Raw genomic sequence first — 27,878 nt, forward strand, 5'->3', positions numbered from 1 at the left:
CTCATCTTCCCTTGTGTCCAGGACAGAAATCAGCTGTCTCTGGGGGTCCTCTCATCCAGAACGTGCACTCATCCAAGCGCATCCTCTTCTCCATTGTCCACGACAAGACAGGTCAGTGTCCCACCATGGAGAGTTTTTTTTACAAGAAGTGCAATGAAGCACTGGCACAGGTTGCCCAGAGTTGGTGGTGGATGCCCCATCCCTCGAGACACTCAAGGTCAGCTTGGATGGGGCTCTAAGCACTTGATCTAGCTCACCCTGTTCATTGCAGGGGAGTTGGGTCGGATGACCTTTAATGGTCCCTTCCAACTCAAGCCATTCTGTGATCCTGCACCTCTGGGAAAGGTTTCCCCACCTAGAGGCACCAGTTACGCCACCACACAGATGACAGTGGGGAGTCCCAGTCCTAAAGGGGAACCAGGGCACGGCTCGGGTGAGGTTGTTTTCCCAGCTGAAAGTTTTATGCGGTTTCGAAACAAGTGGAGCCCTCTCACCCCAATCTGACTGTGCCAGTGGTGCCCAGAGGGGATTGGTGGGAGGAGGAGGCTGCCACATCCCCTCCTAACCCCACCCCAGGGATGTGCAGCCTAGAAATGCTGACGTGTTTGCACCAAAACCCTCACCTTTCTGCTTTAGGAGTGGGAAAGTTGGGAAAGAGAAGGTATGGGTGAAACTGCCATGCCTTTCAGAGGTGTGCTTCAGGTGGAGCTAGCTGTGTGCAGGAGGGTCTTTCATTTCAGGGCTGAAATGTTTTATGGGGTCGTTCCTCAGGAATCTGCTGTGCACATGCAGAGCTGCAGCAGAGCTTGCTCCAGGCTGGGGATGGGGAAGCCCAGACCTTATCTGCCAACCTGGCAGAATCAGCTCTGGAAGAGGGAAATAATTATTTTTAAAGCAACAAAGTCTCGTTCCTCGTTCTCGACACTTTGCACGAGAAAAGTGCATCTGCTGTGTATGAACCATATGGAAGTTCCTTATTTCTTATATTTTGTTTTGATAGATAAGTGGGACAGTTTTATAAAAGAAACTGAAGATATCAACACCCTTAGGGAGTGCGTGCAAATTCTGTTTAACAGCAGATATGGTGAGTAGGAGTTAATATCCCATTATGCATCTGCAGTGCTTGTGGTTTGCATATCATTATATAGCAATCATTTTTGTTCCCTAACACAGCAGCAGGAGCCATATGCTAGAGCTCCCTTCTTAACGCATTTAGCCCAGCAGCTCCCTGTCTGGGTGTCTGTTGAAGGTTATGTCAATATTTCCATTTGGAGCCTCCCCTGTTGAGGAATTTATAACTCAGCCATAAATTGGCCTGGTGTGGAGCATGGCAGGGCCGGGTCAGTGCCCACCAGCAGTGCAGGCAAAGGGGAGCAATGGTGTGCAGCCATATTAAATTAATGTGACAGGAAAAAAGGAAAATCGTTGCTATTCCAAGTGCTTTTTTTTTTCCTGCTTGTGATGCTTATGAGTGCTGACCGTGGCAAGGTGCTTTGGGGTCACATCTCCATAGGGTTGGGATGTGGCTCGTGGATGGGCTGTGGGTTGTTACCTGTGATATAAGTCACATACAGGAGTACATGTGGGCTGTGAAGTGATAACTGAGATATGAGCTGCGTGGCTCAGAGACCTGCTGGGGAAAAAGCAGTAGATGAGACAACACGCGCTCTGCTTTTCAGACCACCTTGAGTTCACCTTCATTTTTATCATTCCTCAAAGGAAAAGTGTGTGTGTGAGTGAAAACCTTTCACCTTGCAGCTGAAGCCTTGGGGTTAGACCACATGGTCCCCGTCCCATACCGGAAGATCGCGTGCGACCCCGAGGCAGTGGAAATCATTGGCATCCCTGACAAAATACCCTTCAAGAGACCTTGCACCTACGGCGTCCCCAAACTCAAGCGGATACTGGAGGAGAGGCACAACATCCATTTTGTCATCAAGAGGTGAGTGGCCATCCTCTGCAGGAGCTGCCACTGGCAGGAAGGGGCTGCACTGAATCAGGTACCTTGGGGTTAGCTTGGTATGTCTAACGTGAACGGGGCAGTTACAGCACATTTGGCTCGTGGTTTGGCTCTCTCAGCACATCTTTGGCTGGTTGGGTGCCATGGGAGCTCCATGAGGACACAGCCAGCACCACAACTGGGAATTTATCTCAGTTTGTTGCCTCCATGCCCAGAGGGTTTGTTTTACACCCAGAACTCATTTTGTCCTTATTTATGGAAAAGAGTTAAACAGCTGTTGTGTAGGAGATGAGCAGGGGGTTTTAGTCCCCGACTTCCATCTTTCTTTCCCTTTTTGTAAATATGCCACAAGGCCATCCGTAGCCCCTGCCATCCTGCTGTGAGGCATTGCAGGTGTCCCACTCAGCATTTCAACTGGCTTTGGGACCCTTCCATCACAGCACAGCTATCAGATGACATTTGGTGTCTGGGAGGAGAAACACTCATAGTTACTGCACACACCTGGGTGCTTGGAGGCGATCATTTGTGGACATCTGAAATCCTCTGATGACACCATGAGGATGTGTCACAGGGTGCTGTGTCCTGGGCACTGCTTTTCTGCTGGAGTGAAAGCTTCTGCTTTGGTCCTATCATCTTTTGGGACCAGCCTCGAACAGCCTCATTTAATAAGTTAATTAAATGAAGAGAACGACTTATATAGAGATTTAAAAGTGCTTTGGTTAAAAAGCATATGCTGTAAGATTGCTTGGTTGCACAACAGACTCAGAGCCTTTTTCTTTTTTTTTTTGAGGGAATGAATAACTTGACTATTTGGATTCAGTTTAATCCTATTCATAAATAGAACCTAAAAGTCAGTCATTAGAAGCATCTCTTTCTAATCCTTTTTTTCCCCTTCCCTCCTAGGATGTTTGATGAGAGAATTTTCACAGGTACGTTCTTCATGTCTTCTGATTTATTGCCTGTGAATTGAAAGATTATCCAGAGAAGCAGGGTTGAAATGCAAACAGCCAAGTGTAGGACACATCTTTACACTCAGTGAGAAGAAACTTGGTCTGTGCCAAACCCAGGCTGGCTTTACTTGGGCTCAGAAAAGGCACTGTGCACCCCTCAAATTGTGTTCTGAAGGTCGAAGGGAGGAATATGTGGGGCGTGAGGCTGGGCTGGCTCCCTGCACACAGCTGCAGGAGGCACGTGGGGTGTTCCTTTGCTTTTGTGGGTAAGAAGAGTCACCACCGGGTTCCTCCCTGGTAAATGATTCTCTTAATTTTAACTGGGAAGTGCTAGCGTTGCCCAGGGGCTGGCTGTTTTTTAAAAGAAAAACAGCAAAAATGGATTTGATCAGTAACAAAACACTGGGAGAGGTTCTGCTTTCTTTTCCCCGTGTTTAGTCCTGCTTGTTGGAGGTCGAGAAGCCACGTTCAGTGCTTCCCAATGAATAAAGCAAGACAGGAGCTGGGGAGGCTGCCACGTCCCAGTGCCCTGATTTGGGGAGGAACTTCAGGAACAGCACCAGGCACTCCCAGATTTATCACCCAGCCCTGCTCCTGGGCTTGGCTCACAAGTAAAGACGTGTTTGGGGTTTTCCTTTCTTCCCAGCTGCCATCCAGCTTCCCAGACAACACCTGTGACACCTCCACAGGCCAAATTAACAACCTGAGGGTGCTCCCAGGCGGAGTCCCAGCATCACCTGGAGGAGGTCCCACCTCCGTGGTTCTGGAGTCCCATTTGTGATTTTCTTGCTCTAGAAAATGATTTTGAAGCTGTCGCCCACCCCTCAGCTTTGGAGCTCTGAACCGCATCTTGGGTGCTTGGATTTTCCTTGCAAATCCGTCACAGTTTGCCTTGGGGGAGGCGTTTTCAGACACAGGGGGTGATGGAGCAGCTCTTGCCTGCCCACGCCTGCGAGCTGCAGCAGGAAAGCTCTGTGCTGGGAGCTCAGGGTCACTTGGCACGGAGCTGCAAATGGAAACGTGGAGACGAGGAAGCAAATCCGTGTGGGTGACGGCCCCTCCTTCCCCTCCTGCTCCCCGCAGGGCTACCAGGAGCAAAATACATTAAACCTGTCTTACTGCGATTCGTGTCAGCACATCTGACTGTGCAAAAAAAAGCATCTGCTGAGTCAGGAGGTGCCAGTTTTGCAAAGGCACTTTTTCAGTGCGGAGCTGTATTTTAACTCGCCGACTATAAAGCATCCCAAAGCTTCCCCTTACAGTTTTGCTCACCCTTTAATTAAAATACCCACCACTGCTAGGAAACCTATTTTTGCTACTCCCCTGGGTAGCAGCTGAAGGCAAGCTTCATTGCTGCAAGAGTAAGATTCAGTCCATAGAAAGTACAAATTAAAAGGACTGTCGGTAGATAAACAGCATCTTTGAGGCTCTCTATTGCTGCTGGTCCTGTTGCCAGAGCCTTGCCCTTCCATCCAGGCTGGGGTCTAAAGCCAGAAATCTTCATTTTCCCATGGGGCAGGATGTGTTTTGGAAGGGTGGGGATGTTGCAGTGGCACTTTGATTCCAGCCAGAGGCCCTTTACAGCTATTTAAGAGAACACCTATATGGTTTTTGAAGCCTGGCTGCGTAATTCCATTCCCTCCTTCCCTCAGCACCAATTCTTCAGCACTTCCTTCACATTCCCTGCATGGTTCTCATTTCCTATCCTGTCATCAGATCACCCTTTTCATCTCCAAGGTCATTGCTGAGGCTTCGTTTCAGCTCCTTTCATATTGCTGAGGAACAGGGAAGGGGAAGAGGGGGTGTTTGGTGGTGACTGGATCCTTTTGTCCCCTCTTGTGTCCCTGCAGCACATCCTTTCTCCCTTTGCGAGCCCAATTGAATCAGCACCCTCTTCTTTGCAAGCAGGCAGCTCTTAAAACCTATTCCTCTCCCTGACCTTAGCTCTGGGACTAGAGAGGAAGGACATGGAGGTGGAGATGCAGCATTGTTGCATTTCTAGCTCTTTGGTTGCTTATTCTGGTTTTGCTTTTAATTCCAAACCCACTCTGCACGTTTGGCACCAGGAAGTAAATTTACCAAAGATCCAACCAAGCTGGAGCCCTCCAGTCCCCCTGGGGAGATCTCCCCCGAGCCGCACCGCGGGGCCGTGCTGGACCTGGCGGGGACATCACAGGCTGCCAGCAGGTAAGTGGCACTCAGGTATCAGAAGAATAAAGCTTGGAATCGTTGATTTGGGGTGAAATCGGTGCTGTTACCTGCAGGAGTGATGTGAGCTGCCTCCTGCCCCGCACAGCTTTGGGACTGGAAGCATTTAGCAAGGAGAGGCAGCACTGATCGTAGTGTCACAGAGTGGTTTTAGGTGGAAGGGACCCTTAAAGGCCATCTGGTCTGACTCCCTGCAGTGAACAGGGATGCCCACAGCTCCATCAGTGCTCACAACCTCATCCAGCCTGACCTTGGGTGCCTGCAGGGGTGGAGCATCTCCCACCTCTCTGCACAGCCTGTGCAGTGCTTCACAGCCCTTATCAAACACGCCATCCTTGGGGGTGAGCAGGGGAAACTGGTGCTGCAGATCTCCCCCAAGCACGCTGCAGGGCTGAAGTCTGGCCTGAGGCTTCTCATTTTTCTGTTCATTTGTTAACATTTGCAATTAGGGTACTTCTTAATTTTTGCCACGGGAGATCTCACCATGCAGTTAAATCAGTGTGACCGAAAGCAAGCAGGCAGAGAGACAGAAGGGAGCTGAGCAAAGCGAGGGGTGGAAAATGAGTGGCACATTTCTGCAGTAGCATCCTTGTCCCACCTTGCTGATGCTGCTCCTGCCCCATTTCAGCAGCTGAGGCCAGGCAGGGGTTGCATGGGGCAGACAAACCACTGCAGAAGACATGATGGGAGAAAAGTAGGTGTTGTTGGGGCAGTTTGTATGCAGCCAGGTTTGGGTAGTGCTTCCCACAGTGATGCTGGGCTGGGCTGACCTTCTGCTGGCCTAAATTCGGTACAAGCAGCAGAATCACCTGAGGTCCCTTCAGAATCTGTCAGATCTACCCTGGTTGTGCGTATAGATGTGCGTTGGTCCCTGTTTGTGTTGTGTGGGTGCAAGCTGAGTGAGGCCACATGCCCTGCTTTTCTCATTCTCTTGGTTGCAAAGGGAATTGTGCCTTGCTGTGGTGGTGGTGGTGCAAACCTTGCTTTGCCCTCCTGCAGGTGGAAATTAACCCTCCCAGTACCTCGATAACACATATCTGCAGGAAAACCATATGTGTACTTGACAAATAATCAAATCCTGCTTTGTTCTTCCTGTCAATGAGGAAAGCCCTGTTCCCAGTAGGAGCACAGCGTTTCCATACCTGTGGTCCACCCAGGTCAGAGTCCGGGTCTGGGGCAGTGCCAGATGCTGCAGGGCAAAGGGAAGCGCACTGCACTGCACTTGGGGAGGGCATCTTCTGAAAGGCTGCCTTTCACCTGACCTGGGAGAGTTGGAAGCCCTTCCTGCAGCTCCGATGTGACACACACTGTACTTACAGGCCTGGACATCCTCTTTGCCCAGTTAAGATCTGTCTTACAACAAATTTATTGCACTGCCTGAATTCAGATGCCGTTGAGTGGGTTGAGGTGAGGGTGGGGTGCTTTTAACCCCCCTCTTCCCCCCAAGCCAGCACAGACGTGAAGCTGCATCAGAAGGGCTGTCCTTTCCCTCAGAGCACCAGCACTGTGGCTCTCCAGTGCTGTTCCTTCTGTCCTTCACTGCCAAAGCAGTTGTTCTTGTTTAAGAAAGAGAGAATATCCATCCCGAGAGTGAAAAGTAATCTAATTTGGATGCTGAACACCTTGCATAAATTTCTAAGCATGTGAAGTTAACTGTAGACACAAGTTTGGGATAGTGCCCAGTATCCAGGGGAGAAAAGCTTTGGGCAGAATAAATATTTACCAAATCAATTGACTTTTTCCTTTCTCTCTATTTGCTTTTCCTCTGTGAGTAACCACGTTGTAATGAGGCTTTATGCACTGCTCTGTGCTGCAGTGTGATGGAGTCTGCAAGGTCTGAGGCTGTTAAAGCCCCTGGGATGGGTCCAGTGCACGCGCATGGGTTTAAAGCTTTCCCTTTGATTGCTCCATTAGCACCTCTCATCTGCCTTTCCCTTCCAGGTCAGAGAAATGTGGTGTTCCTGAAAGCTGTGAACCAGGTGAGGAATCATTTGTTTTCTCTTGGTGCTGGGGGGGGATTCTGTGCCATCCCAGGAAATACGAGGTGCTCAGTGAGCTGCTGACCTCTGGCTGATGCAGTTGCCCACCAAGGTGTGCAGACACAGTGTCTCTGATTCATGTTGGAGATTGTCTTTGCTTGTCTTTCTCCTACAGGTACCTCAGGAGAGCTGGGTGGGATCAGACAGATCAAAATCGAGCCAGATGAGCTGGACATCATTCAGATCACTGTTCCAGGTGGGCACCGACTCCCTGCTGCTTCTTTCTCCAGGTTATGTTTGGAGAAGCAGCCGTGCCTAGAGCAGTTACCAGACCTGGGTATCACACCAAATGGTAGGGCTGTCCTTAGGGTTTAATGAGTGGATAGGTAGCACTTTGCATTGTCAGTGTGCTTTCCAACCATCAATTAATCATCTCAGCAGAATTAGGGCAGCAACATGACTCCCAGTGAGCCTGAGTGCAAGTGATGCTGGGGGCAGCAGTGATGCCCTGTCCAACTTGTCCAACTGCATCTGCGCTTATCTCGTGGCACCCAAATTGCTGCAATCTCAATTGCACCCAAATGCACCGATCCCATTAAACAGGGGCATGCTGGGAGTCTCTCCAGGATTATCATGGAATGGATTTAACATATGGTTACCATAGAGGAAGGGAAGGAGCAAAGTATGGCGGTAGATCAAACATTTTAATTTTCAACTTGGCAGCTCGTGGAAGAGAAGAAAGTTAATGCATGGCAAGCTGGCAGCGTGTGGGAGGAGGAGGTGTTATCACTTCTCCAGCACTGGGTAGATCACACTTGAAGTCCAGAGTCCACTTTTTATTACCTTATTTGAAGATACAGTTCAATCAAAGGGAGTACAGCTTAGGGCAATGAAGATGATTAATAGAAAAGTGCTCAGGTGCAAGAAGAAATTGATGAAATTTGGATTATTTATCCTGCGAGAAGATGATTAAAAAGTGACCCGATTGAAGTATTTAAACGAGCTAAAGGTTTATTTAAAACTAAATTTGGATAGCTTTTCGAGGGCGTTGGGCAGGCCGGTATTAGGGGATGCAGGCTTAAATTGAGAGGGCATACATATATACATAAGGGAAACTTCAGGAGGTGTCATTTCATGGAGGAAGGCGGCATTAGTGGAATGCTGTTCTCAAGGTGCAGTAGTTAAGTCAAGCAGCATTAACTTTTTAAGCCAGAACTGAGTGTTCACATGGAGTTAAGCCAATTAAATAATTTAGGGCTGTTTTTGCTCTTCACATGCTGTAGAGGTTAAGGTGAAACTTCTTCCCTTGGGTCTGAGAGAGATGGGCTGCATTTGTGGGAGGCCGTGGCACCCAGGCTGAGGATGCTCTTTGTTCAGCCCTTGCTGTTGGGCCAACTGCCTCTGAAACTCTTGGGAGGGATGGTGCCCTTCCCCTTGAGACCAAAGCTGCCCGTGCTGTTGTCCGCAGATCGATCGCCCGGTTCAGATGAGTTGCATGACCCGGTGACGGCGCACGTGGCCTCGGAGGAGTCGAGCTACATCCTAGATGCAGGAGCAGGTAATGGAAATTACGTATCCAGGACACTGGTCATCCAATGCAATGGGTGATGAGCCAAGGTGATGGAGTCAGCACCTTCTCACAGAGTCCAGTTCGGAGCTCAGGCAGGTGGTGCTCGTTGGGTGCTGCCATAGCATGAACCGAGCTCCTGGGGGAAGGCATGGCACTGCCAGACCCAACCTGTGCCTGTGGGTGACCCAGAGGGTTCCTGCTGATACGTGGTCTGATTTTGCTGGTGCTGGCCACTGCTAACCCTTCTTTTTCCTTGGCAGGGACAGAGAAGGGGCCTGGTGAGGAGCAACGACACGAAGAGAAACAGATGGAGGGATCAGGTGAGGTTGTGGTGAACCTGGAGCACCTCCAATAGCTGCAAGGCTTTGGGAGGTTTGATGGACACAGCTGTGTTTGATGGGCTGCCTGTGTTATCTGTGAAGAACTCAGCCTCCGTGCAGAGATGCACCTCTGTATTTTGGGGACTCGGTGCTCAGACTGTGAGCACTGCTAGCTGGTGGGGGGGACTCTCACTTTTGCCAACCCACTCATGAGTAGAGGTCTCTCTCCTCCCATCTTGCATTGGTAGCATCTTTTGCCCAGATTCACTTCTACTTTTTGCCTCCTTGGGGAGATCAGTGCTGTGCTGGAGGCAGCTGATTTCTCAGAGCATCCCTTTTTTTTCTTTTAATTTTTTTGCAGATGGTATAGGGGACGTTTTGAGTCATTTGAGGAGACAAGTAGAAATTTTGTTCAACACGAGATACGGTAAGTTGGTCATTAACACATTTGTAATGCCAAGTGTTGGCTTTGGCCGTGAGGAGATCCTAATTGCTAAGAAATGCCACCTACTCTTTCCAAACCAGTTGCTGAGTAAAGGTGCAATCTAATTTGTTCATTTACTGTCTGCCGGGCTTCTGAGCATGTTTGAAGTCTCCCTGGGCCTCGTTACTGCAGCTCTTCCCCTTGGCTTTCTCAGTGCCTTTGTGCTGGCACAGCCCAGGAATTGCCATGGTGACCTTCAGCCTTCCTCCCACTGAAGTGGGGCTGATGGGTGCACCGAGCACTGGTTTGAAATACATCCAAGAGGATTTTCCATCCGACTGGGCTGTGTGGTGGCCAGGAGGGCTGGTGGGTTGCAGGGACATGGCATGCTTTGTCCTGGGGTCATGTATCCCATGCCTCCACCTTCTCCTTCCTTACAAAGAAAGACAGAAAGGTCTGCTGGATAATAAACAAAAATCAGGTTATTACCTGCTTTCGGTGCCTAAGGATGTCTCCTAGCTTAATTAAGTTTAGCAGGGCGTTGGGAGGTGCAGAGAAAACATATCTTTTACCTCCTGCTACTTTTTATTCAGGTTACTTAACTTGGGAAAAATTCAGCAAGGTCACACGTGCCTTTGGTGAACTGGCAAAAGGGTTTTGCTGCTGCTGGGGGCAGGAGAGAAAACAGAAGAGAAAACTGAGCTCTGTGCATCCAGCTCCAAAGTACAGAGCTGTGAGAGCCAACCTGGGCTGTAAAGGGAGAAAAGGAGAAGGACCACGATGCTCTTGGGGAGGGGCAGGGGAGAGCTGCAGATCAAGCTGCCTGCAGAGCAGTGGGCTTTGCACAGTGATGGACTGGGAGCCACATCCCCCATCTCCATGTCTGCCTGAGGGACGGCAATGAGGCCAGGCAATGGAGTCCCCAGTGCAAACACTTGGTGGCCACCTGGTTTTATCACATCACAGGGCATCCCTACTGGGCACAGGGTAACCAGAAACTCTCTGAAGATCTCTTCAACTCGTGCTGATGTACCATATCTCTGCTGCATTGATCCAGTTGTCAAACTAATGAGATCTGTTTCTTGTGCAGCAAAAGCCATAGGAATATCAGAGCCGGTCAAGGTTCCCTACTCCAAGTTCCTGATGTACCCTGAGGACCTGTTTGTGGTAGGTTTGCCAGAGGGCATCCTGCTGCGGCGTCCCAACTGCTTTGGGATTGCAAAGCTGAAGAAGATCCTCCAAGCAAGCAACAACATTCAGTTTGTCATTAAAAGGTGAGCAGGAGGAGTGGCCATCCCATGGGAAGATGCTGCAGGTTGGAACTCCTGCTGCTGGGGATGCAGCAGCCATGCAGTGTCCTGGGCAGTATCCAACACTTGGTCACCTACAGTCAATTTGCTTAATTAGGAGCAGCCAAAGCCTTGAAACTTCAGGGTGCCAGATGTGGGGCAAGGAGAAGGCTTTCCTATGTGCAGTGGCTCAGCCAAGGGCCATGCATATCTGTGCATGCCACAGGCACCGGGTTGGATGCTGTCCTTGTGATGAGGAGCAGGGGCTGTCCTGGAAGGTGGGGGAAAGAATCCAGCAGAGATGGACAGAAGATATCTTTAGGTATTTCTAAGGGTTTTTTATCCAAACAACGATGATTTTCTGTACATTGAAAGCAGTTAGGCAGGCTTTCCCTGTCCCCGAGAAATGTTGGGACCACATCTCATGCAAATTTGGAGGCGCTGATTTAAGCTACTCAGCTGTCACAAGCTTAATCTTATCGCATGGAGTGTTACATTGGCTCACTAAAGAGGCTGTCAGCATGAAAATTATTTCTGAAGTTCCCCCGCTGTATTGCAGGAGCTTTGAAATTGCATTAGCCAGATATGTTTAGTGGGTTTGCTGCTGTAGGAGCGTTATCCTCAGTGATAGATGGGGCAGTAAAACGTTGATGGCTTTGCTGGATGGGGATCTGATCACGCTGCGTCTGCTTCTTGCTGTTATCCAGACCGGAGCTGCTGGCGGAGGGCATTAAGGAGATGGCTTTGGACAGCCCAGGAGCTAAAGGTAGGGCTTGAGACCTGTTAGTGATGGGGTAGAAAGGGAGGGAGGGAACGTCCCTGCAGCACGTCTTGTGCCACCTTGTTCTTGCCCTGTGCAAAGGCAGTCGTGGTGGTCCCGTGGCCCTTTGGTACTGCTGATGCTAATGGCTCTCTGTCCCCTGCCCAGCTGCCAGCGACTGTGGTGATGCACTGCTGGATGATGCCGTGAAGAGACAGGGCTTCCAAGGTGGGCTCTGAAGGGGGCAGCTGTGGAAATGGAGGAGCTGTGAGATTTCAGGGCTTGGAGGGTGGGAGAGGAGGAGATGGGGAAAGAGTCGAAGGGAAGATGGAGGGCTGGTGCACAGCCATGGGTCCACACAAGAGGCTCTGAATGGAGCCCTAATTAAACAGCTTTGCTTATCTCACCGTCTGACCTTGTGAGACACATAATGAAGTCTTCTAAGATTTGGACTTTGGCTATTTTTTGGTTTCTTCTTTAATATATAAACACCGCTCCCATCCGCAGTGCATCTCTCCAGTGGGGAGGGTCTGTTGGGGCAGCTGTGTGCAGGGAAAGGGGCAGCAATGAGGATCCCGTGGTTTGGGATGGGTGAGCTCTGCCCCACTCCTCAGCCAGGGATGGAGGCCTTGAAAGGGTTTTGGCTTGTCAGGCTTTCGAGTGTGTTTTATTTTAACGCTGGTGATTATCACCACTGAATCTTTGATTTCATGCAGCTTTTATTCTTAGCAAACAGGCGGGGGGAAAAAAAAACCCACATATTTCTGTTTAGATTATTTTTAAGGACTTTGAATGGCCTACTCCAGAGATTAGCTAATTGCAAGATAAGGACTTTCCTATAATTAGAAAATCGTATTACTTAAAAGTCACAGAGTGCCTTTTAATTTAACAGCAGAAGTCCATAATTGTTCCTTTATTTTACAGAAAATTATGATGCCAGGCTTTCCAGAATAGACATTGCTAACACGCTGCGGGAACAAGTCCAGGACCTGTTCAATAAGAAATACGGTGAGAAATCGGGGTGGGAGCTGCTTTCATTCCCCTCTGGCTCATCCCTGATTTTTCGCCCTTACCCATCCCTCTCTCCCAACATCTCCCCATCCGGAGCTGCTGTTGTGCTGGGTGCACCAGGGTTGGATCTTTGGAGCAGTTGCCTCTCAGAGAGAGCGTAGAGGCATTGGCACAGACTGCACAGACTTCCCTGGTGGTGTTTGGGAGCCGTGGAGATGAGGCACTGAGGGATGTGGTCGGTGGTGTGCTGGTGGAGGGTTGGCAGTTGGACTGCATGATCCTACTGGTCTTTTGCAACCTTAATGATTCTATGGCAGGAAGGAGGTAGGGAATGTTGGGAAGAGAGTAAAGGGATCCGCAGGCAATTCTGTGGCACTGCTCTTCCCATCTGCCAGGGGGATGTTAGGGACAATTGCTGTTATCAAGCAAGACAGGGGAATGTCATTATCTCATTTTCTAGATGGGGTTGAGGCTTGTCCAGGTTCCTAGGTGATCGTTTAACAAACCAGTACAATTATGGCAAGGAAATCATAGAATCATAGAATGCTTTGGGTTGGAAGGGGCCATAAAGGCCATAAAGATCATCTACTTCCAGCTCCATGCCATAGGTTGGTTGCCACCCACCAGATCAGGGTGTCCAGGGCTCCATCCAACCTGGCTTTGAATGCCTCCAGGAGTGAGCCACCCACAGCTTTTCTGGGCAGCAGTGCCAGTGCTTTGCCACCCTCAGAGTAAAGAATTTTTTTCCTAACAACTGACCTAAATTTCCCCTCTTTTAACTTCGAGCCATTCCCCTTCAATCCTGTAGCCGGATGCGAGAGATGGAGCGTGGATGTGATGTCCACTGTAATGTCCCCAGGCAAACAGCTCTGGGTTCTCCATCCTTCCCACCAGCTCTGCCTCAGGACCCATTACCCCCATGGTTAAGGCTGAATGTGCTGCTCCTTGACCCAGCTCACCTGGCTCCACAGTGGGGTTTGGGAGGACTGGGATGGAGCCAGAACCACTGTCAAAATTACATCGCTGCCATCCCACATGCTTACCTCTTGCTTCTCTTCCAGGTGAAGCCTTGGGGATTAAATACCCCGTACAAGTGCCATACAAGAGGATCAAGAGCAATCCAGGCTCAGTGATCATCGAAGGACTGCCCCCTGGCATCCCCTTCCGCAAGCCATGCACCTTTGGCTCACAGAACCTGGAGAGGATATTGGCTGTAGCTGATAAAATCAAGTTCACGGTGACGAGGTACGGCCCCGAGGGCTGCCTGCCACCCCACAGGGGAAAGGGGAAGGGGCTGACGTGGGATTGCCATGCCTCTACCTAAATGCACAGCTTTGGTAAATACCACGCAGATCTCCAGCCCCAGAGACAGCAATTCAGTTGGCAGCCAACGGTTTGGAGGGGGCTATAAAGCGTGGCATCCTTTGGCTCTCTCCTCCCATCCGCTGCCCAAGGAGGAGGTGAGGAGGTGCTCAGGGTGGTGCTGGCAGGGCTGCAGCCCCCAAAACAGCTCAGTGGGATGAAACGGTGCTGGGTGCCTCTGCAGAGACATCCGTGCTGCTTCTCTTGGAGACCTGAGGTGGGAGAAGCTTGAGGAGCTTGGGGGAAAAACAGATTTTCCTACACATCCATTACTTGCTGAGTGTTTTCCCAGGTGTATACTCAAGATGTTGCCTATGAAATCTTCATTTTGCCTCCTTTGTTTTACAGGCCTTTCCAAGGACTCATCCCTAAGCCCGGTAAGAGATGGTACCTTTTTGCCTAAGCAGTGCTTTGCCTTGCTGTTTGTTATTGGTCAGGGAGTTGCAAGATGTGAATGGCACGCTAATTTTATCAGCTGGAGGAAGGTTGCTTATGATCTTGCTTGCCTGTGTTTCCTTTTTTGTTGGGTTTGTGTATGTTTGTTTTGTTTGATGCATTTGATAACGTTCCCCTGACCGAAATAGCTGGGCTCAGCTTCACCCACGTGCACGGCTGCTATTTCCTTGAAATGACAGCATTTTTAAAGAGCTGATCTAGGGCAGGAATCTGCTTTCTGCACTGAACAAAGCGCATGGGCTTAAAAATAAATTTCTGTTGCAGTCAGATGGCAAGTTCAGCAGTGAGGGAGTGCTGCGTGCTCACCTGTGGGCCTGCACCACTGCTGTGTCCCACCATGGCTGCTCCATTGCTCCCTGAAAAAGAGAGCTGCTGCTGGAAGTGCATCCAGCAACCCGCCTTTGTTTCCAGTGTCTGTGATTACAGCCAAAGGAAGAGCACAGATGGGTGCAAAAAGCGTTGTCGTCTTTTATTGATGGCTTTCCTTTTTCTTGGCCAGCCTCCATGGAGATGGCACAATTTAGGCAAGAGAAATCTGACAGAGGGGAAAACATTTATATGGCCTCATTGGAACTGCAGGAAGGTGTTAGACTCCAGAGATGGCTCTGACAGCAGCAGTCTGTCTGACATGCAGTGCATGGTCCCAATTCCCTGCCCAGCCATCTCCATGTGGAGGTGCCCCACGATCCCTTGGGTTTTGGGTTAGGATTCCCATCTTTTGGTGCACAGCACGGAGGTCACACCTCACATCAGCCAGATCTTAAATGGGACAGAATTTGGCTTTCAGTGGAATCACGTGGATGGGAACGAGCTGAGGACGCACCACTGCTCCATCCTCATCTTGTCTTCCTGCTCCCCTGCTATAATCTGGATAATTACGTTAAGAGACACTGATCTGACACAAATCACACCATTAACAAAGGAGCATATCACAGAAGGCAAATACTTCAGCCTGCCAGCTGGCTTGGAAACACAGTATGATAGATAGAGATGTAGAAAAATTGGATTTTATTTTCAATGCCCAGTATTTTTCTTCCTCCTTTCCTAGCTGAGTGTGTGCTCCATGGGTTTGTCCATGCTAGCACAAAACCCAAGATGTTTTATCTTTGTGTTGTTTTACCTGAGGGGGCTCGGGAGGAGTTCACAATGTCTCTGCCCCCTAAAAGCCCCACTGACAGCAATTAACCTCTCTCCTGCTTCTCCATCACCGTATGCCTCAGTGGAGGGTGGTAACACGGTTGTGTATCTCCATGCATTAAAATTGATTGCTTTTCATCTGCCTTAACAAAATGAATAGCCACAGATTAGACGAAATTCAAACGTAAGAGAGGCTGTCATGTTCCTTTCACCTCCATCTCTTGTAGTGGTGCCCTGCCACGTAGCACTGAGACCAGCAGAAGTGCATGCTTGGCATTACAACAAAATCAATGGCAATCTCTTTTATTTCACAGAGGAGCATTAAAATGAAAGCAATGGTTACTCCCAAACAGAATGGCATTGCAGTGGGTTTGAAAAGCTGGAAAGCCCAGGAGATGACTTTATGAATTATAAGGGAGGTTGTGTTTTTGAGGATTGCCTTGGCAAAAGTTAGGTGAGAAATATATGTTTTAAGGGAGAAAGGAAACAACATTTTTTTTCCCCTTGAATCACTTGGGTGAGCTGGGGTTTGCCTTCAAGCTGCATTGTGATATTTTGTTTGCTATCTGGTGCATCTCCTGCATGGAAAAACCCACAGAGCTGCAGGGTGCGTTGTTCTATGTGGGGATCCCATTCTCTGAGTGCAGCAGATGAAGGCATGTAAGTCCAGTCTGAGTGCTGGTGCTCTTTCCCTGCACATTATCTCTGCTTCTCTGCGAGGTGCTCTCTCTGGATGTGAGCTGCAGGGATCAGACTGGCTGCTGTGCGTGTGCAAAGAGCTCTGTGCTCAGCAGATGGGGTGTTGGTGAGAACGGGCCGTTTTTTGGGTGCTCCCCATTGTCCCCAGGAGGTGAGCACTGCCCTGCAGCACAGCTTTCCAGCAGCTCTGGGAGGTTCAGCTGTGATCGCAGTGCTGCTGAGCCAGGTGCCTGCTCTCCTTGTAGTCAGCATCACTGTGGGGATGGGGGCTGCAGTGCAAAGCAGCCAAAACCCAGCTGGGCTCCCCCTGGGGTTGTGTCCCATGGGCACCATGGGGTGTTCTCTGTTCCAGTTTCCTTTCCCCCCACCACTGGTATCCAATTCACAAACACTTTTTGAAAGCAGAGCAATCTTTCAGCATTAAAACAGAAGTGGAAGTGATGGGGTGAAGCTCCAGTGCAATAAACACTGCACTTATCCTTTCTTTTCTTCTTTCCCGAGGCACAGAGATACAAAACAGGCTTCATTTGAGCCTTTGGAAAAAAAAAAAAAAAAAGAAAAAAAGAATCAAGCATTCTGTATGTTAATTTTTATGTGCTTTGATTGAAAATGTACACCAGCTCCATCTGTCCTATTCCCCAAACTCCCTACCACCCTGATAGATTATTTCCCATACTCCAATTAATAAAGTAGGGCAGGCAGTGTTCTTTAATTAAAAAAGCCACACATCCAGGCATCCTTTTTTTTTTTTTTCTTCTTTTTTTTTTTAATCATGAGAGCACCATCCTCTGCAGGACTTTGATGGGATGTGCCTCACGTTGGAAGCCCCTGATGACAAAAAAAGGAGAGCAAAGCCCTCGGTGCGCAGTGTTTGGAGCAGAGCACAGCTCCATTGCTGCAGTCCCAGGGCTGCCCCTGTGCTTAACCCCTACCAGAGCTACTGAGTGCTCCTTCCTTCTGCTCTGCCTTCCCTTCACCCTTCAGGGTGAATGATTGCTTGTTTACCTCTGAGCTGGTTAGTGATGTGAATCTGAGGGTGGAGCACCAAGCGGATGATGGTATAAATGGCTTTAAATGAAAAGAGGGGAAATTTGCATTTGGTTTGGGAAGAAATTCTTTACTCAGGGGGCTCTGAGGCCCTGGCACTGCTGCCCAGAGCTGTAGGTGCTCCTTCTCTGCAGGTTCCCCATGCCATGCATGGGCCCTGGGCAACCTGAGCTGGGGGGGCAGCCAGCCCATGGCAGGGGTGGGGCAGAGGGGGCTCTGAGGACCCTTCCAACCCAACCATTCTATATGATAAATGACTCTGTAGCGTCCAAGCCTGTATCTAACCACCTCTGTGCTTCAGATTGCTTTGAACGTTGCTTTTCATTTCCTTGTTTTCTCTTCCATTTACTCACACAGCATCCCTGCGTTGAGAGGGCAGTGCTAACACCCAGCTAATCCTGGCCTTTGTGCTTTGTGCTTGCTTTGCTCTTGCTTTGCTCCCCATCAGCCTCATACCCTGCTTCAGTCACCCCAGACCTCTGTTTTTCGGGGTCATGCTGTGTCATGGCTGCACCCCGGCATGTTTCATGCTCTGTGCCCAAGGGCAGCGGTGTGACCCTGGGGGTTGGCTGAGCACATGTGTACTGGCAGGGCAAGGAAGTAAATTATCTTCCTTAATCAGCATGATTTAATAACAGCACCTCAAAATCTCCACCTGCTGGAAGTGTTTGGGTTTATTTTACTGATTTATTACCAATACATTTTAATAACAGTGGTGGCTGACTTCACCTCCTATCTGTGCTCAGCTCCATCCCAGCACCCTGATCCCTGCCCAGGTTTTCCTTTCCCATGCTGGCGTGCCTTGCTTGCATCTCTTCCTCCTTGCACGATGTATTCACCAAAAACCATTGGCCAGAATTTTGCAACCTCGGCTTTCCCCAGCCTGCTTGAAATATTCATGTCTCTGCCTATTCCGAGATGCTTCGTGTTGCTCTTATCTCTGCTCAGCCCACCAGGACGTGCTCCCCTGCTTGCCCAGCCCTTCCCCTGGGCTTTCCCATTTGTGGGACTGTCAGCACATTCTGGCCCAGCCCCCCTGCTGGGGCTCTTCCCCAGGAAATCCATTTCTTTTTGATGTCGCATGTTGTGTCGAAGTCAGCAGCGAGGCTCAGCCTCTCCTTGGGGAGCCCTTTTCTCCATTTCCCCCCATTGCTGCAGAACTAACCCAATTCCCTCTGCTTTCCATCTGCTGCAACCTCTGATTTTCCCGTGCATCTCTCGGGCTCCCACGCTGTAACCTCACGGGATGCTGAGATATTGAGTATGTCATAAATCAGAGCACAGTCCAGTCAGCCCGTGGCACCCAGCCTCCACCATCTTTGTCCCACGAGGCCTTGGGACCCGAGGAATTTTGTAGGGAGAGCATCGCCCTGGGTTTTGCTTTTGTTTGTGAACAAGAAACGAAGCTGTAGCACTCATTGCTCTCTTTTTCTTTCTCTCTTTTTGTTTTCTTCTTTTAACTTGTGCTGTAGCCCCTAGACGGATAACGTCATTGGAAAAAGCGTACGCTGCTTTGAATGGTACGTAGCTCAGTTGATGCATCGTAGATGGTAGCAGACAAGAAATGCATTTTAATGTGCGAATGAAAACGTGTAAAACTCCCAAATTTCAGGTATTTTTTCCTCTCTTTCCCTGTGATGCCGAGAACTGAATGATGCCGTATGTGTTAACAGTATTCTGTTGTTGTTATTAATCCTCTCTGCACGTCTGGCCACGTGTCTGGATGCTTAGTGCCTGCTCCCACAAGTCCCACTTGGAAAACACACATAGGTGGAGCTGCTTCTGATTGTATTTAAGCCCACGTCACTGTGGAACAGCCTGAAGTAATGTTAGCATGTTAATCCAGAGGTACAGTGAGAAGAACCTGTGGGTGCCCCTTCCCTGGAGGTGCCCCAGCACATGGGTGGGCCCTGAGCAGCCTGAGTTAGTGGGGGGCACCAGGCCCATGGCGCAGGGCTTGGATCTGGGTGGGCTGTAAGTTCCCTTCCAACCCAAACTGTTCTATGATACTGTGGTTTCAGCTTGGATATTAGGAAACATTTCTTCTCAGGAAGAGCAGTGCTGCAGTGGCACAGCCGCACAGGGAGGTGGTGGGGTCACCATCTCTGCAGGTGTTCGAAAACCACGGAGATGTGGCACTGAGGGATGTGGGCAGTGGTCTGATGGGGGTGGGTCAGCTGTTGGTGATCTTAGCGGTCTTCTCCAACCAGAATGGTTCTGCGGCTCTATGAAATGCCTCAGTGGCATTGATTATTTTCCAAAGCCAAATGTCTGAATGTCAGGGCAGGCTGAGGTCCCTCCTGCCCTGGGATGATGGGATCACAGGGCCCTGGGAGCGGTGCCACGGCACAGAGCCTCCTCTCTGGCTTCTCTGTTACGCATGCTCAGTTCCAGCTTCGCCACGGCACTCACATACCCCTGGATGGGAATCGAGGAGCACTGCCCATTGCACAAGGCACCACAAGGCAGAACAAACCCTGGGATGCTGTTTGTGCCCGTTGGGTCTCTGGGGAGCATTAGTGGAAAGGAAAGAGCTTCTGCGTTTGTCAGTCTGGGAGGAAAATGAAACAAGTGAGAACACGTCGCTTTGATGCTTCTTTGTCTGCTACCATCTATACATCCATACGGGTGTCTGCATACATCCCAGAAACTGAGCATAAATGACAAGGAAGTCACAGAGGGAGCCCGCAGGGTTTGCCCCCCGCCAGCCCCTTGCAGCAGCTGCCTCATCTCTGGAAATCAGAGGTTCTTGGGGGTGCTTCTTTTAGTTTCTTCTGTTTTATTTATTTTTGCTCCATTCATTTCAAGCTCCTTTTGTTGCCGTTTCTGGGTTTGAAACACAACTTGGCCCGGATGTTGCTTCGTAGAAAGTTCTCCCCTTTTTTTTCCTAGTTGTGGGAAAACACATTGGGAATAAGAAACCAGTGTTTTCAGGCTCAGCAGCTCTAAGAGGAGGCTTTCCTGAGAGTGCAGAGCATTAAGGATGGAGCTTCTGCCCCTCACCCAGCCCTCCAGCAGCACAGCAGTGATCTGTGCCACAAGGGCCACAATCTCCACTCAGGGAGGCAGGGACCCACACGTGTGTGTCCATAAAGCAAACTTTCAGGCCGTGTGATTGCTCACAATCAAATTAAATTGCCCCAGAGCGTGGGCAGAAGATGCTCGGGTCCTTGCTGGATGTGCCACGATTTGCAGTGCCCACCTTGGCCCTGGGCAGAGGTGCCTGTTTTTTGCATGGCAAGCTCAGTTCTTGGTGGGAATGCCTCTGTGATTCCCATATTGAAGGAGGTTTGTATCCCAGGGCTGGGTCGGCTGTCCATGGCAAGATATGGAAGAACTTCATTTGGTCATTCTGTGGTGTCTGTGGGTGGCAAAGCACCGAAGCAGGCAGGAACCAAACACATTCATTTTGTCCTGGAGCCCCTTGAGGCTGCTGTGTAGCTGTGAGAGGTCTCCTGGTGCAGGCATGGTGTTTAAAACAGGAGAACAGAGAAGAAACCGGTTGGCGTGATGAGGGTAATTAAAAAAGCCAGTAAAGCCAAGCTGATTATATGGTCTATTATAAAACAATACTGTACTTAGGAACCCGGCTATAAAAGCACTATCATAGTCCTTGATGTCACTTGGGGGAGCGTTTGTGGCACTCGGGGTCTGAGTCTCCATTGCTTTGCATATTTTGCAGTCATTTCCAGCACCGCAAAGTGGATGTAAAAGGCTCTCAACCATGTCAGCTTGCAGCAGACGCAGATCTGGCCGCGTTTTATAGCTCCTTCACACAGAAGGTGCAGGCAGAGAGCAGCGGTGCTCAGACAGGGCAGCACCTCGAGCTCAGCGTGATGGCAGCAGGATGGTTTCTCTGTGGGTCAGAAAGAAGTGGGGGATTTAATTGGCTGCCCTTTTTGCTTTGCAGATGAGGATGACGCCAACAGGCTCGGAGAGAAGGTGATTCTCCGAGAGCAAGTGAAAGAGCTTTTCAATGAAAAATACGGTGAGCCTCCCGCCTGCACGCTGAGCAGGGAGAGTTTGTTTTTGCTGACAGCAGCCGTAGTTAAAATTAATTAGGCCGAGGGGCTCTATTTATAGGCTGAGCACATGGCAGCCTGCCGCAGCACGGGATTCTTCCTGCTGCAGCCTGGCCCTGGGGACGTTCCTGCAGGTGGGACCGTGACCTTCCTGTTGGGATGGGGAGGGAGTTGTTCAGTGCCCTCTGTGGGCTCCCTGTGCTGCCTCTTGGGTGTTTGGGAAAAGGAATAGGAATATCAACTGGAACTGGGGGGAAACAGGAGCTGGTGAGGGGATGCGCAGCCCTGAGTGGTGTCACTGGCTCAGCCCATGGGCTGTCCCCTTGCTGCTCCTTGCTGTCACTTAGTGGTTATTTCCCAAGTCCTGGTGGTTGCTCAGCCTCACAGCGGCAGTTTGGTGGCATCTGTGGGCAGCCAGTAGCCAAAAGTAACTGAAAGAGGAGGGAAAAGAGCCAGCTGATGGCAAAGAGGAGGTGAGAGAAGCTTTTAGGACCGTGACCAGCACAAGAGGGAGGGATTCTTGCTGTTCTGTACAGTGCAGGAATTAAAGGGGTACCAAGAGAAATGGACAGCAGGTTTAAGCTGCACAGAAGGAAGTACTTGCAGTGCTGCATGTGATTAAATGGCCATATTTCATTGCCGTAGGATGAAGGAATTAAAAAAATGATTCCTGAAGCCATTCTATGATTCTGCAATCTATTTAACGTAGCTTGCTGGATGTGATCACCACCCCAAAACTGCTGATAGCTGGAGAAATGCAGGCTGGCAGCTGATAGGCAGGCAGAAAGTTGGGCAGGCAGACATGGAGCAGCTCAGTGAGACATGGCTGCAACATAGCAATGCGGCCCCACGTCTGCCCTGTGGTCATCACAGCAGCTGTGGCTTCTTCTGTAGCTTTCACTCCTCAGTTTGGTGTTGTCCCAAGCCCTGTGGGGTGAAGCCTCATGTCCTCTGCTCTGCCCTTACAGGAGAAGCTCTGGGCTTGAACCGACCCATCATGGTGCCCTATAAACTCATCAGGGACAGCCCCGATGCGGTGGAGGTCACCGGGCTGCCGGACGATATCCCTTTCCGAAACCCTAACACCTACGACATCCACCGGCTGGAGAAGATCCTGAAGGCACGGGAGAGCATCCGGATGGTGATTATCAACCAGCTCCAGTAAGTTCTTCCAGATCTGTGAGCACTAATTAGGTATTGTCCCCGTTTCTCCAGCCAGTTGACTATGTCCCCATAGAGCCACCAGCACGGGACCCTGCTGCTGCACACCCATAGAGAGCCTGTGTGTGCCACAGGAGGTGCTCAGCCATTAATCCCCTCTTTCTTACACAGTTTGAGAGGACTGTGTTGGGAAGGGCATGGCATTGGCACCAAGGGCTGCCGTGGGTCAGATCAGGGGATGGCCCAGAGACCCAGTGAGTTGTTTGGGGTTTCTTCCCTGCCAAGAGATGGGGAAGGTGTCTGCAGGCTCTGACCACGTGCTGTTTTCTTACACAGGCCATTTTCCGAAATCTGCACTGAGGCCAAACCAACAGGTAAGGGCTGGAACGTGTCTGTGACTTTCCTTGCAGTGTGGCAGAGAAAACAGATGGGCAAAACGGATGGGGGCCATGGGGAGCAGGCATTAGTCTCTCCTGCATCCCTCAGCAAGGCCAGGGGAAGGATCCGACCTGGAAAATGGAAAGTCAGACTCAGCATCTGCTCAGAAGCAACCTGTCGATTTTGGTGACTGTATTGCCATGAGATGGCAAGAGACCTGTGCTCTTAGACTCAAATTTTCAGTGTGTTCTGGAGGATTTAACACTCCTTTTCCCATTAGCAATTTATTCACCACAAGCAATTTATTCACTGGTTAAAGCCCTTAATTTCATCTGTCGTTTATCCATTGAGCTTCTGAGGAAACAAGGTTTCTGTGATCCCTCTGAATGTGTTTTTCTGTGTCCCATCCTCCCCAATAAATTTCATTTAATCAAATGTGTCAGAATTAGCAGCTCTAGAGATAATTAGGATCCTTTTTATTTTATGAAAATAGGTGGCTAGGGAGAGGAGACAGACCTGGCAAACCTGCAGTTTGAGCTGATGTAGAATGAGACATGAGAGACTTTATATATGCATATATAAATATGGGTATATCATATAGGATATCACATATACATGGGTATATCATATATGTATATATACACGCTGATATATAATCACAGAATCATTAAGGTTGGAAAAGACCTGAGGCTAAGATCACCACATCCAACCATCGACCCCCCACCATGCCCCCTGACCCCATCCCTCAGTGCCACATCTCCACAGCTCTTGGACACCTCAGGGATGGTGACCCCCCACCTCCCTGGGCTGTTCTCCCCTCAGCCACGCTTGTGGGGCACGGCCACCTCATTTTTTCCCTCTCTCCCTGCAGAAAAAGACAGCGGTGTTCCCAAGCGGAAGAGGAAGAGGATCTCCGAAGGGAACTCAGTATCTTCCTCTTCCTCATCTTCCTCTTCCTCCTCTTCCAATATGGAGTCTACGTCGTCAACAAATCAGATCTCACTTGTGGTAAAGCCTTCCATATATTAAGTGGTTTACTATCTGCCTTTTGGCAGCAGGACGCTGCTCTTTGCTCTCTAACCATCAGTGCTCCTCCTGACAAGCACTATAAAGCTCAGTGGCATGGCTGGGCTTGGAAGAGGGGATGCAGCTTTGGGGCTGCCCTTCCCTGCTGGGTTTGTCGGCTGTGTCAGTGGAGCAGTGCTCCGTGGGGCTCCATCCTGCCCAAATGGAGGTAATTGTGGCCCCATGGCCCCGTGTGCCTCTTGGTGGGACCCAGCATCCCCCTTCAGTCCTTATTCCAGGAGCAACGCTGAGCTCCAGCGCACATCTAAACTACAAAAGTAGGAAATGAAAGCAGTGGAGCTGCATTCAGCCTGTCCTCCCTCAGGGCTTGGCTTCAGTTGTGGATGTTACTAAATGCTTCTTAGAAAAAAAAAAAGCGAGAGAAATATAGTCTTAAAAGGCTTTTTTTGTTTGCTGGTGGTGTTTTGCTTTTGGGTTGGTTCTTTTATCTTATTTGGAAAGTGGGAGCAACTGCTCATGTCTGAACATGTCAGAGATTTGATGTTTGCATTTGTTGGTCGTGTGCTAACAGAGACTTCTGCCTTCTTTTTCTCTCCCTCTCTTTCAGCAATGGCCCATGAACATGTACATGTTAGACTATGGTGGTCTAAATGTCCAGATCCCAGGACCTATTAACTATTAGACCTCAATACCGAATAAGAACCTCAAATGAAAGAATAAATAAATAAATGTAATTTATGTAAAAAGTGTATATTCCAATATGTATCAATGCCTTTTAGTTTTTCCAATGATTTTTACACTATATTCCTGCCATCAAGGCCTTTTTAAATAAAAATAAAAAGTGTTGCCTTGCTCTTAAAAGTACTTATTTTATTACGTACATAATTGACAAATAGCATCTGTAGGAAGGAAAAGGTTCAGGAGGACACCTCTGTCAGACTGCCTTGTGCTTTGGCTGCTGATTGAAGTCTTTGTAACCAAGAGGTTGGGCTCATTTTGGGGCTTCGTTTGATGTCTTCAGATTGGAAGCAAAGGTAAAAACTCACTGGGAGCTGCAGGAGGAACGGCGTGCTGCCTTCTGACATGGTGAAGCTGTGGGGCTTTGGGCAGCCTGGTCCCCTGGGGGTGTCCCTGCCTATGGAGTGGGTGAGCTTTAAGGTCCCTTCCAACGCAGACCATTCTGTGATTCTCTGATCTGTGATTTCCTACAGAGCTTTGGTGCCTTGTGGGGAGAGGAAAGCTCCAATGGTCCGTTCAGATAGAGCTCTGGTGCTCAACCCATTCCATGGTGCTGGACCAAAAGCTGCAAGTGTTACAGAGAGATGGGGAGAGCTTCCTCTGTGCACCACGAGAACCAAATGAAGCAACCCCATCCATTGAGGGTTGTTATTTGGAATTTCCCCAACTTTACCTCCATTCCACCAGCAGATTTTGGCAGCAGAAGCTGGCGTTGCCGGTTGCTGTTATCACTGCAGGTATTTAATGTGGGTTTTTGGGTGCTGAGAGCTGTGCTCGAGTGACACAATGGCAGCAAGTGCATGGCCATGTAAGGGGTCAGTGAGCAGAATGGTTTCCGTGCCCACATTCCTGCTTCCAGCTGCCACCTTCAGGCAGAGGTGGCATTGGTCACAGGCATCGAAGTCACTCACAGTGGCTTTTCTGAGTGTAACAGGCTGCTCTGTTGGCTTTATGAGTCCTCTCTGGATGTGCACAAATCCGTCTCCATGCTGGCAGAGGGTTCTGAGCAGTGGCAGGGCTGTTTCAAACGGCTGCAATTTTATTTCCTCATCCTCGACTTGCTGTGGAGTTGGATGCAAATGATGGCACGAGATAATAAAAGCCTAAACAAATGCAGCAGAAGGCACGAGGCTGGCAGCTGGAAGAAGGGCAAAGATCTGTACCCATGACCCCAATTAGACGTGCAGTTTGACATCTGATCAGTTGGCATCAAAATCTGAAGTCTTTCATGTTTCTGCCTGGTGCTGAAACCCCATGGCATCTCCAATTAGGAAACAAAAAGAAAACTGCTTTAGAGGTTAAAAAATATATATATACTTTCTGTCTTCTAAAATGTCTGAAAGGGTTCGCTCACAGATCAAACCACCCTGAGGAGGTGTCTCCTGGGACAGCACATTCATTATATCTTGACTTCTCTTATTTTTTGCCGTGTAAAGGCCTGGTTCTGGAACACCGAGGGCGGCACTGAGGCTGGGTAATGAGCGAGGTTCCAAGCAATGGGCAGGCAGGGATCCCAGCACTGAGCCAAATCAGGGCACTGAGCTGCACTGGGGACTCATGACTCTGTTCAGAGAGCTGAGTGCACTCCTAAAGGCTAGAGAAGTGGGGGAAAAGGGAGGTGAGGGGGAGCCAGCAGGGCTGTTTCCACTCTTGGCTGCCTCATTTCCCCAAGTGGGTGCATGAGGGTCATTCTGGACCCAAATCCAGGTGCAGTAACTGCTCTGGACATGGCTTAATTCAAAGATTCCCCATGCCCCCGAGCTCTGCAGCCAGCTGGCACCAGGCTGGGGTTTGGAGATGCTGCAATCTTGTCACAGTTTTGAGGAGTGATGAGCAGCGATTCCTGCTGCACTTACACACTACCCTGTTCCCCCAAACTCCAGATCTTGCTTTATTGCTGCTTTCCCTTAGCTGCAATTTTGCATCTTCCCTCGTCTTGGTCTTTTAGCACAGGATATTTTTATACACAGTTTTTGTGTGCAACGTGATTTTCTGCTGAATGGGATGCACTCTGTCACAATTAGAAGATGGAGATCTTAACACTTGAGCCATGTTCCTCATTTATTACTTTTCAAAGACTTTGGTGGTGGTTTTTTTTGTTGCTGTAGTCTCTGTGTTTACAAATCCAATAACAATCCTCATTAAGAGTTGCAAAACATGAAGCCATTTTGATCCCAGGCAGATGGCAGCTAAATGAAGTTTAATTAAAGAATGAGCGCTTTGATTCAAATCATTTTTAAAAAATATAGTGCACGGAGATGCTGGAGAGCAGCATAAACAGCATCTGTGCTGCATTCAGAGCCCCGAATCCATTTGCAAGGAAACATTTTGGGAAAAAAAATATGCAGGGAAATGGTAAGTTTGTTGGCTGGGTTTAGGGGTTAGCACTGCGTATTTGGGGAAAGGGCTGGGATGTGAATCTCCTACAGGCTGAACACTCGCAGCCCCCAGAGCCTTGCTCCATAGGAGAGATGCTCCAGCCCTCTGAGCATCCTTGTGACACCCTCTGGACCCATGCTGGGCAGCTCCATGGCTTTGCCATTTTGCTATTGGCAAAATTGGATGGATGGATGCTCCCTCCTCAAGGATCGGGAGACATTTCAGCTAATTCCAAAGAATGCTATGGAATGTTTGTGTGGGCTCGTAGGGAGGCTGGAGAAGTTTGGAAGCAGGAACTGCTGAGTGCTGAGCGCTCAAGCTGGCAAAGCTCATCATGGGCAGGAACCTCCTGAAGGTAGCTGGGGTCTGGGTGAGCTCCAGGGGAAGGCATCACTTGTGCTTGACTCCAGACACACAGCTCTGAGGATGTGCAGATCCACTTGGCTGTCCTGTTCCTGGGGGTCTGGAAGAGCAGGGAGGAGTGCAGGTAGCCTGTGGGAGGAGAGGATGGTCCCTTGGTCGTGTCTCTTGGCTCTGGCTTGGTGCTGGTCTTGCTGAACCCAGTCTGGTCCTGCTCTCTTGGATGAATACCAAGGGATCAGCCACTGGCAAGGGGCTGCTGTGCTGCAGCACAGCCTGGCACAGGGAAACCCTGAAGACCTGTAGTCCCTTGGCTTGTGATGACAACTTCTGTCCTGCTTCAGAGCTTCTTCCAAAACAGGCTTTTCCCTTATATCCAACTTCGAATCAAACGGAAGAGGAGAATGAAAAAGACAGCTACAGGTGGCACTTCCACTGCTTTGCCATGGGATGGCACAGGTTTCTGTCCTACAGATATGAGCTAGATGGTGCTGGTGTCAGTCTGGGAGCTGGCTGCAGGCTCTGTCTCCAGGCCAAAGGCACTGCAGGGCAAATGGGTGGGACCTGGAGCACCCTGGGATCAGCATCCCTGCTGAATGCCCCAGGGCATGGCAGCAAGGTATGGAGGAAAATAATGCTATT

At 49.7% G+C, this 27,878-nt stretch overlaps 1 protein-coding gene across 4 annotated transcripts in view; it reads left to right on the forward strand.

The window, feature by feature from the left end:
* Nucleotides 1-24,620, forward strand: part of GTF2IRD1 (GTF2I repeat domain containing 1) — a 50,601-nt gene extending 25,981 nt beyond the window's left edge. For 3 of the 4 annotated variants that reach the window (XM_052688482.1, XM_052688484.1, XM_052688481.1), the window contains 22 exons: nt 22-111; nt 1,001-1,084; nt 1,759-1,942; nt 2,864-2,889; nt 4,977-5,097; nt 7,060-7,097; nt 7,273-7,353; nt 8,566-8,655; nt 8,928-8,987; nt 9,349-9,414; nt 10,502-10,685; nt 11,408-11,466; nt 11,629-11,688; nt 12,385-12,468; nt 13,533-13,716; nt 14,182-14,210; nt 18,645-18,692; nt 21,083-21,160; nt 22,163-22,355; nt 22,692-22,729; nt 23,605-23,741; nt 24,367-24,620. In XM_052688482.1, coding sequence (XP_052544442.1) covers nt 22-111; nt 1,001-1,084; nt 1,759-1,942; nt 2,864-2,889; nt 4,977-5,097; nt 7,060-7,097; nt 7,273-7,353; nt 8,566-8,655; nt 8,928-8,987; nt 9,349-9,414; nt 10,502-10,685; nt 11,408-11,466; nt 11,629-11,688; nt 12,385-12,468; nt 13,533-13,716; nt 14,182-14,210; nt 18,645-18,692; nt 21,083-21,160; nt 22,163-22,355; nt 22,692-22,729; nt 23,605-23,741; nt 24,367-24,441 — 2,009 coding nt within the window. In that variant the 3' untranslated portion in view covers nt 24,442-24,620. The remainder of the gene's footprint in view (nt 1-21; nt 112-1,000; nt 1,085-1,758; nt 1,943-2,863; nt 2,890-4,976; nt 5,098-7,059; nt 7,098-7,272; nt 7,354-8,565; nt 8,656-8,927; nt 8,988-9,348; nt 9,415-10,501; nt 10,686-11,407; nt 11,467-11,628; nt 11,689-12,384; nt 12,469-13,532; nt 13,717-14,181; nt 14,211-18,644; nt 18,693-21,082; nt 21,161-22,162; nt 22,356-22,691; nt 22,730-23,604; nt 23,742-24,366) is intronic. The other variant, XM_052688483.1, reaches the window with a different exon arrangement.
* The last annotated feature ends 3,258 nt before the right edge of the window (nt 24,621-27,878 follow it).

The sequence above is a fragment of the Tympanuchus pallidicinctus genome, unplaced genomic scaffold (genome assembly GCF_026119805.1).
Source record: "Tympanuchus pallidicinctus isolate F22 unplaced genomic scaffold, pur_lepc_1.0 scaffold24, whole genome shotgun sequence".
NCBI classification, from domain to species: Eukaryota; Metazoa; Chordata; class Aves; order Galliformes; family Phasianidae; genus Tympanuchus; species Tympanuchus pallidicinctus.